Source organism: Terrapene carolina, unplaced genomic scaffold (assembly GCF_002925995.2).
Source record: "Terrapene carolina triunguis isolate 2854851 unplaced genomic scaffold, T_m_triunguis-2.0 Scaffold32862, whole genome shotgun sequence".
Taxonomy (NCBI): Eukaryota; Metazoa; Chordata; order Testudines; family Emydidae; genus Terrapene; species Terrapene triunguis.
The window spans coordinates 3,299-13,145 of record NW_020697213.1 but is presented as its reverse complement, the minus strand read 5'-3'; the positions used below and the strand labels follow the sequence as shown (position 1 = coordinate 13,145).

Genomic DNA, 9,847 nt, shown 5'->3' with positions numbered 1-9,847 from the left:
CCTGTACCAGCGGGGTGGGGAGGGAGAGGCCCCTGGAGTGGGGCTCTGCTGGCAGAAGTTTGGGAAGTGCAGCTTTACAACCCTGTTTGGGTATTTGTAACAATCGCAGGTAAAGTCCTGCCCAGGCCGAGAGTGTGTCTGAAGCTGAAGGAACTGCTTTGATTATTAATAGTTATTTATTATTAATTATCACTGTTTGCTTATTACGGGGGGGGCACTCTGCAACTGTTACACCTTTTGCTTTCTGTGTATGGCCTGGTTCTCTCAGTACGGGGTGGGATGTGTGTTTGTAGGCAGGCAGTGCTCAGCAGCTGCTGTGGTCGTAGAGTTGGTCCTTGCAGGAGACACACACACTGTGCTCTCCCAGGGAGATTTCACTTTCTTCTTCCTTCTCCTGAAATCCAAACTACAAGTGTTTTCAGGCTGAAAGTGTGTGCGCTGGGTGGAAATGCGTCTTCAGCTGTTTGTGAGCTCCACATCTGGGCCCGCTGCAGGAGGAGTGAGGGACCAGGACAGCAGCTCTGCAGAGTGGGGCTGGGAAGCTGTTGCCTGACACGGGTGAGAGGGAGGAAGGCCCAGAGACAGGAGTCTGATGAAGAGCAGTGTGGATTCTGGGCAGCGGACGTGCCAGCGTGACCATGCACGGTATGACAGAGGGGTGCAGCGACCGGCAGCGTCCCAGGGATTACACGCTGGGATTTGGAAAGTAACTCGGGTGATAGAAAACTGGACTAAACACAGAGGGCCTGATCCTCAACTGGGGTAAATCAGCATCACTCTGTTGGATTTGATGGCGCTATGATGATTTGCACTAGCTGAGGGTTGGGCCCCGGGGGTGGGGGAGGGAGGCTGTGGAGATTAATAAAACTGGGACTTTTCAGCTTGGAAAAGAGACGGCTAATGGGGAAGATATGATAGAGGTCTATAAAATCATGACTGGTGTGGAGAAAGTAGATAAGGAAGTGTTGTTTACTACATCTCATAACACAAGAACTAGGGGTCACCCAATGAAATTAATAGGCAGCAGGTTTAAAACAAATAAAAGGAAGTATTTTTTCACACAACGCGCAGTCAACTTGTGGAACTCCTTGCCTGAGGACGTTGTGAAGGCCAAGACCATAACAGGGTTCAAAAAAGAACTAGATAAGTTCATGGAGGATAGGTCCATCAATGGCCATTAGCCAGGATGAGCAGGAATGGTGTCCCTAGCCTCTGTGTGCCAGAAGCTGTTCTGTTCGTTCCCTTTGGGGCACCTGGCATTGGCCGCTGTCAGAGGACAGGATACTGGGCTAGATGGACCTTTGGTCTGACCCAGTAGGGCCATTCTTATCTTATTTTTTCCAGCAGGATAACTCTGTTCTCACGGGAAGTTCCAAGGCAGCGATCCCAGCCCTGAGCAGGGGAGACGGGGCAGTGGCCCTGGGCATACGCGCCCCAGCTGAGTTGTCATACTAACAGCAATGCCCCCGGCCTACGGGGAGCGGCCTGCAGCCACTTGTGCCCTGTTACGAAGAGGAGCAAATGCCGGGGGAACATTTCCAGTAGTGTCACGTCACCAGCAGGCCCCAGTCACTGGCCTCACGGGGGTGATCAGGACACAAATTGCCAGTGTCCGAGTGAACGCCGTGCTGGTGATGGCACTGGCTGCACAGCCTGGGACAATGGAGCCCAGTGACTAGCCCCTGATGTGGGCAGGGTCGGTGCCCGCTCCCCTCCCCTGGCCCTGCTGATGGCCTGGCCCAGGCAGGAGTGAGAGGGGAGATCAGTCTCCTGGCTGAATCAGCCCGTGCCCCGCAGGGTCAGTTCCTGCTAGCTGGGGGCTCTGAGGTGGATACGCCTCCCCCCGGATCCAGCCTGAAACGCACCAACTCATTTCACGTCGGCCACTCACAGACGGTCACGATCGACAGCCGAGACTGAACCGACCCCATTGCGGACCCACCTGCCTGTCTGCGCACGTAGGTCTCATGCATCCCGGGGAGCCTGATTCCTGAGCTGCTCCAGTTCCCTTCAGGGGCGGTGACTGCGAAGTCAATCCTAACCCCCGCTGATACTTTCCCAAGGTCTCTGCAGGCACCAGCAACACACTTCCGCCGCGAGAGCCAGGGGGCTAATTGGCTCCAGCATAATTCTTACATTAAACAATCTCTGCGTTTGAAACAAGCTTTTACAATTCCCTCCACTGCTCCCAGGGGACGGAGCCTGGGAGGAGCATGAAATACCGGAGGGGTTGGTGTAAATCAATGTTAACTGGTGAGGCTGTTGTTTACCAGCCAGCATTTCATTACACACGGCGATCCAAGGAGGCAGAGCGCACAGGAGCCCGGCTCACCAGTGCCAGGGCTCTGCTGCCGTTCACGGGCTCCTGGGCTCGCACGCTGGCACCTGCGCAGCCTCGTGGCCTGTGAATTACATCCTTGCACTCGCACAGGGACCATCTATCTCACAGTGCGAACAGAAGAGCCCCGTGGGGCTTCTGCTTTCAGATTAAAACCATCCTGCTAAAGACACCCAATCGAAAAGACAGACCCAGGCAGCGGCAGCAGCGAGTGCCAATGACTAGCTTGGATAAGATTGTGTGTGTGTGTGTGTACACGCACCTAGTGCCCCTCTGGCAGGCCCTTGTGTGGTTTGAGAAGCATCCACTTTGATTGATTGGCCTCGTTAGCACTACAAAACGTAATTTTCCCTCTGTTGATATTCACCCCTTCTTGTCAACTGTTGGGAATGGGCCACTTCCACCCCAATTGAATTGGCCTCCTTAGCACTGACCCCCCACTTGGTAAGGCATCTTCCATCTTTTCAGGTGCTATATATTTATACCTGCTTAGTGTATTTTCCACTCCATGCATCTGATGAAGTGGGTTCTAGCCCACGAAAACTTATGCCCAATAAATGTGTTAGTCGCTAAGGTGCCTCTGGGGGAGATGTGGGTGAAAGTGCGTGAGGCTCCCCTATTGCTGGTGGGACACTGGGCAAAATCTTCTAGGGCCAAATCGCCCCTGGGTGCACATGGGCCTCAGCACCGCCCCTCCCCGCCCCCACTTGAGCCCCAGCGTGGAGCAGCCCTGAGCACAGCTCAGTCACCCTCGAGGGTCTGGCCCTGTCTTTGGTTTTGGTGGCTGGTCGCTCAGCCATGGCTGGGCCGCATCCCTCCGAGCACACCCAGTGGTTGGCCCCCCCAAGGGAAAGTTCCCCAGAGGCGTGGGGCTCAGCCCTGGACACAAGGGGGCCCTGCTCCGGTGGGGCTCTGGGCATTCCTGCAAGAGAGACGTTAAATCCTAGTGCAAACATACTGTGGCCAGGCCACTGAGCAATCACTACAAACAGCGAGGAGTCCTTGTGGCACCAGACACAAACACATTTATTTGGGTTCTAGCCCACGAAAGCTCACGCCCAAATAAACGTGTTCATCTCTAAGGTGCCACAAGGACTCCTCCTCGTTGTATTGCTGAGACAGACTAACACGGAGACCTCTGAAACCTGAGCCCCAAAGCGGGGCTTTTACTGCAGTGTGTGTGTCACTGCAGTGTGTGTGTGTGGGGGGGGGGGATTCTCCCTGCTAAGGGCCCAGTGTGGACAGGAACTGCTCCTTAGGCCCTGCTGGGACAACTGGCTTCAGAGAGACTAAGCATGAGTCACTGAAGCAGGCAGCAAAGTCCTACCAGCCCCAGCCCCAGCCCCACCGTGCTGGCGTGTCCCTCCCCCAATAGCCCAGCAGGGAGGAAAATCCCCACCCCTGGGATTTCAGGAGTTTTTTCTGCCTCCTGCAGTGTGCTGCACAGACATGACGGTTTGACCCTTTCCCTTGGCAAAAGCCCAGCTGTGGCATGGCCAGATGTGCAGCCGCCTGGCAAACCAGCCCGGCTGAAAACTGTCTCCAGCCAAATAACAGTACGGCCCAGGTGTGAACTCCCCATTGGGCAGCCTGTGCATTGCAGGGGGGCTGGCACACCCCACTGGGCAGCCCGTTCACTGCAGGGGGGGCGGCACCCCCCCTTGGGCAGCCTGTGCACCGCAGGGGGGCTGGCACGCCCCACTGGACAGCCCGTTCACTGCAGGGGGAGCGGCACTCCCTATCAGGCAGCCCCTAATTAGATCATTCATAATTAGAGCTGGCAGAACATGGGGAGGAGGAGAGGTCATTTCAGTACAAGATTCCCCCTTTCTTTACTGAACTTTGGAATTTCAACAGAATGTTTCATTTGAAGATTTAGACCAACTCTGTTCAGAACCAGTATCAGTAAGAGCCTAAACCCTTGGAAATCCCCCTCCGTCACACCGGACAGAGCCAGAGACATGCGGGTGACTCCATGGAGGGGAGAGGCGCAGCCGCAGACTCAGTGAAGGAAAAATCCCTAAAGGTCTGAAAGTGACATGGTGCCTAGTTACTTACAGAGCCCAGAGCATGCTGGGTGCTCCGGAGACCCTGCGATCTAGACAGAGAGCCGCCGGCTGGGCGAGAGGGATGTGATGCACCGAAAGCGACCTGGAGCAAAGCGTGGAGGTGAGCCCGTAAGTTGTGAGGCGCTGATGCACCGGGGGTTTGACTCGGGCCTCGCGTACGCTGGCCTGGAGATTCAGAGAAACTCGGCCCAAGTCAATGAAGGGCAGGGCCAGCTCCAGCATTTCTGCCGCCCCAAGCAAAAAAAAAAAAAAAGCCGCGATCGGCGGTGGCGGCAGTTCAGCGGCAGGTCCTTTGCTCCTAGAGGGAGTGAGGGACCTGCCGCCCCCGAATTGCCGCAGGTGCCGCCCCTCTCCCTTGGCCGCCCCAAGCACCTGCTTGTTAAGCTGGTGCCTGGAGCCAGCCCTGATGAAGGGACAAGTATAAAGCCATCATGAGAGCGATAGCTATTCCTCCGCCCTAGAGCGTCACACCCAGCAAATAGCCCCTCACCCTTGGCTCTGTCCCAAGCCCCTAGTAAAATGCCTGGTCATTCAGGGTTAGCCCCCAGGTGTGCCCGTGTGCTCCCTCGCCGACCCAGAGAGCGCACAGCCCCTGCTCTGAAGAGCAAACAGTCTGAAAGAAAGGGGTGCAACCTACACGTGGCCACCAGCAAAGCGTCTTCCTGCCCAGCGGGGACGTCCACGCGTGAGCAGCGCGAGGTGAACTGGGAGAAAGAAGAATCTCGCCCAGGCTGTGTGTGAAGAATTTGTCTGACAAGTTTCAACCCGGAGCAGATGTGACTGGCTGAGTTCTGGGACACGGAGCTTTCCAAGGCCATCGCTTAGCAAAGGGGCTGGGATTAAACAAACTCAAATGCAGGCTGGTAACGGTGCTGGGGAAGGCAGCAGACACCCATTCGAGAGCCAGCAGGAAAGCCAGGCAAAGAGGGGCCTGGTCGTAAGACTTCCCTGAATCCACTTCGCTGCATGACATTCGATGGCCTCTGTTCATCCGCGGCCTTGCTGTGCAGGTCAGACTGGATGGCCCTAGTGCGCCCCTCGGCCTTACGCTCTACGAATGAATGAAGTGACCCCACTGTGGGGAGAGCAGAACGAGCAGCGGAGGAAGGGAACTGCCGCGGATCTGGGCCATGCGTGGATTCCTGGGCCGGGAATGGGAGCTGTACCGCATTTCAGCTCCCGCTACAGAACACAGCCGTCGCCCGCATGTTGAACACAGAGGTGCTGCCCCAGCAGGGCCCATGTGATGGAGTGTTACACCGGGCCACACGCGGAGGGCACAGCGATGCCAGGCGAGCAGGCAGCTGGGTAATGGATGGTGGCGAGGAACTGGGAAGCCTGTCAGGAGTCAGGTTCAGGGTCCCGACTGGGGCAGGGCAGGCTGTAGTTACATAGCTCTGCACGGTCAGGCCCGTCTTGTGTGACTTCCCCTGGCCCAGGTAGTGATGACGGGGCCCTGGCTCTCACCTCGGACAGGGCAGTGCTGGTCAGGCCAGGAATGAAAGGCAGAAAGGAGCTCTCCCCTGCCCACCTTGTCCCCCCTGCCCCAGTGGCCGGCTGTATCCCACTGAGACCTGTGGTGTCACCAGGTCAGATAATCGCCTCTCGCTGGACTCATTCCTGTGACGCCAGTCACCAGGTGCTAGAGCAGGGGCGGGTAAACTTTTTGGTCCGAGGGCCACATCTGGGTATGGAAATTGTATGGCGGGCCATGAATGCTCACGAAATTGGGGTTGGGGTGCGGGGAGGTGAGGGCTCCGGCTGGGGGTGTGGGCTCTGGGGTGGGGCCAGAAATGAGGAGTTCAGGGTGTGGGAGGAGGCTCTGGGCTGGGGCAAGGGGTTGGGGTGCGGGGGAGGTGAGGACTCCAGCTGGGTGTGTGGGCTCTGAGGTGGGCTGGGGATGAGGGGTTTGGGGTGCAGGAGGGTGCTCCAGGCCTCATGCTGGCAGGAGAAGGATCAGGGCTGGAGCAGGGGGATGGGAGGAGGTCAGGGGTGCAGGCTCTGGGCAGCGCTTATCTCAAGCAGCTCCCGAAGCAGCGGCCTGTCCCTCCCTTAGCCATGGGAGCTGCAGAACCAGCACTTGGGGCAGGGGCAGCGTGTGGAGCCCCCTGGCTGCCCCTACACGTAGGAGCCGGAGAGGCAACATGCCGCTGCTTCTGGGAGCCACAACACGTGCGGAGCGGGGCAAGCCCCTGACCCCGCTCCCCGGCGGGAGCTCAAGGGCCGGATTAAAAGGTCTCACGGGCTGGATGCAGCCCCCGGGCTGTAGTTTGCCCACCCCTGTGCTAGAACCTCGGTCGTTGAGAGAAATAGCCACGTGGGACTGAGCTTTGCTGCTTCTTGTGTATATTTCCCTGAGACATCCAATGAAGCCATGCCTCTGAGTCCTTCCTCTGGGGCTATGGGCCAGCCTCGGGCGCAGAGGAACCCGGTCACTGGTCGGTTCAACCACAGCTTGTGCCCATCAGAAAGATCCTAGCCAGCCCTCAGCAGCGTGCCCCAGCTCTGCGGGCCCTGGAGGCAGGGCCGATCTGGCGGAGGGAATTGATTTCCTTTTCACTGATTTGATTCCTTTGATTGGTTTAACCCAGACTGGGTAATTCAGGTGACAGGTGAGAGAGAGCCTGAAGTTGACTCACTCGCCCTGGAGAAAGGCCAGGGGGCCGGGGTTTTCCCTGCCTTTTTCCCGCTTCCTTTGAAGAAGAAACACAAGATGCAACTAAGAGTCCGGGTGGTGGTTTCGTGGTGGTGGTTTCACCTGCACACTGAGCTGGCGTCCCCGAGACGCTGAATCAAAGCACAACACGGAAATGTCCCCACAGCGCCCAGCCAGGCAGCTGCTCAAGCCCACTGAAAGGAGCAGCACAGAAGCACAGCTTGGCTTCGAGCCGCCCCAGGGCAGACAGGCAAAGCGGCTGTTTGCACCGGGAGCTTGAAGCCAGGCTCAGGCGCACCAGTGCAATTGCAGCAGCCTTGCCTGCCTGGGCTAGAGGTTTGCATTGGTGCTGCTACTCCGAGGCCAGAGGTGAGGGCAAACCTCCACGGGAGGCAAGGCCGCAGTCTGGCTGGGTGGGGCCTCCCCTGGGCCAGGGGCCAGCATGAGGCCTATGTGCCGCCCAAACCCCCATAAGCCCCGAGGCCAGGAGAGACTCCGGCCCGAGGTTTAGGGGCTCTCACAGGGTGCCCAGGCCTTGGGCTGGCCCCCACCGCAGCAGGCTGGTGGCTTGCTCCCTGTCCGGCTCAGGTGCGCTTAGACACCTGGCTGGACGGAGCAAGGCAGAATGAGCCAGGTGGGTCCTCCATCAACCTTGGCCCAGCCTGCTGCGTTCCGGTAGCCCCCTCTTGTGGCCATAACGTGTGGTGCTTCTTTCCATTCCCCCCCACAAGCCGAGCGCTCAGACCAGGGCTCGGGGGTGGGCGCCCCGGACGAGTGCTCAGACCAGGGCTCGGGGTGGGTGCCCCGGCGGGCATTCAGACTGGGACTCAGGGGTGGACGCTCCGGGCGAGCGCTCAGACCAGGTCTCAGGGGTGGGCGCTCCGGGTGGGCGTTCAGGGGTGGGTGCCCTGGGCGGCCGCTCAGACCGGGGCTCAGGGGTGGGCGCTTCGGGCACTCAGACTAGGGCTCAGGGGTGGACACCCCGGGCGGGCGCTCAGACCGGGGCTCGGGTGGGTGCCCCAGGCGGGCGCTCCGGGCGGGCGTTCAGGGGTGGGTGCCCCGGGCAGGCGCTCAGACCGTAGCTCTGGGCCCATCTCCCGCATCGGCAGGGTGGAAAGAGAGGCCCAAACCCAGCCAGGGCTGAGCTCCCAGGGAGCTGCGCCCGCCCACGCCTGGAATCTGATGAACTTCCCCTGCCCCCGAGGATACGGGCAGATGGTCTCTGCTTGGCGCCAGCCGACTCCCTTCCTGAGGGCAGAGCCGGGAGCTGCGTCTGTGAGCAGGCGGCCCCTGTGTTACCCCTGCAGGGGATGGGGCGGGCAGATGCTGGCTGTGGCTGACCCGCTCCCGGTGCCCCCAGGCTAAGGTGTGCTGGGCATAATTAGGGGGAGCACTGTGGGCTGTGGGCCTGCTCATGCCTGTTACCACCCCTGTAATCTGAGCCAGCAGGAGGGCAGCCTGCTCCACCCACAGCAGAGAACAGACTCATGGGCTGTGGGATCCGTTTACATCCCCTATGGCTGGTCAGCCGGAGGGACCCCGCTGTATTGCACAGGCTGTCCCAGCAGCACCAGGAAAGGGGGACAGGCATTAGGGGCCTTGCCGAGAGCTGCAGCCCATAGAGCCTGGTGACATGCCCAGCGCGTCCCCCAGCACTCACAGACCTGCCCTGCAGTGGGGTCAGCTGCCAGACGTCCCTCACACCAGGGGGTGTCGGGGACTGGCAGTGGGTGGTGGCTCTGGCACGGGGGCTCCAGCCAGCTCCCCAAATGCACATTTGCCTGTGGCCCTCTCCAGTGCCAGGCGTCGCGCCCACGAGCAGAGCAGCCCTGCCAGCTGCAGGAGCTGTTTGGGCGCACAGGCCAGTGGGCAGCGGGCTCCGAAGCCACAGCAGGACCGGAGGAGCTGCCTGGCAGCCCCTGCAGCGGGCGTGTGCGTCGGCGCCCTGAGGGTGCCCCGCTGAGAAACGCAGCACCCCTCCCCTCTAGTGCCCAGAGTATGAGGGGTGGCATGTTACAGGGCCTGCACCCCCACAGGTGCAGTGAAATGAACAGGGCGCCGCAGGGCCCCAGCACGTGGCAAACAGGCCCAGTAACATGCCACCCCTCATACTCTGGGCACTAGGGCCAAGGGGGGGCCTTGCTCTTCGCCTGGGGGGAAGCTGCAGGGAGGAGCCAGCCAGAGCCTGGAGCAGGGGCACTTGCTGCACCCATCGAAGGCCAGGAGGCGCGGGGGAGGGAGGCGCTGCATCTGAAGGCCCCTCCCCCAGCCTAGGACTCTGGGTTGAAATAAGGCCTGGGGGCAACTGACGAATGACAGGGTCAGGGTTAGAGCTCCAAAAGCAGGAGCCAGAGGGGGACACCCAGCAGAGAACCCGGACGGCGCCCGCTGCTCCCCACAGGTGTCCAGGGGGCCAGCGAAGCACCTGCTGGAGCTGTGAGCACACTCTGGCCTGGGCCGACCCGCTGTGGGCTCCAGCCTTGCCCCTCCTAGGTAAAGCCACCCCCTGAACGGGCACGTGCCCCGTCGCGTGGGTCACTTCCCCCACCCTGTGTCCGGCCAATGTTGCTTGGAAACCTCAGGGCAGGGCCTGGCTACTGTGTCTGCAGCACCTTGCACAACAGCCGTGGGCACCAGCGCAATAAACATGATTGATAATAATTAACTTGTGCTGCCACCCAGCTCCTGCTCCAGGCCAGGCTGCCAGGCTGTTCCCCCAGGCATGCGGGGGATGGGCCATTCCCCTGGGCTGGGCAGAGGGGATGGATGTACAGGGGGGAGGGG

General features: G+C 60.0%; 1 protein-coding gene across 1 annotated transcript in view; it reads right to left on the bottom strand.

The window, feature by feature from the left end:
• The window catches only part of LOC113409367 (B-cadherin-like), a 72,609-nt gene extending 67,980 nt beyond the window's left edge, over positions 1–4,629 (bottom strand). The window contains exons 1-2 of the mRNA XM_029914169.1: positions 4,397–4,629; positions 2,333–2,438 (exon numbers count right to left, since the gene is read on the bottom strand). Coding sequence (XP_029770029.1) covers positions 2,333–2,438; positions 4,397–4,629 — 339 coding nt within the window. The remainder of the gene's footprint in view (positions 1–2,332; positions 2,439–4,396) is intronic.
• Positions 4,630–9,847: the final 5,218 nt, after the last annotated feature.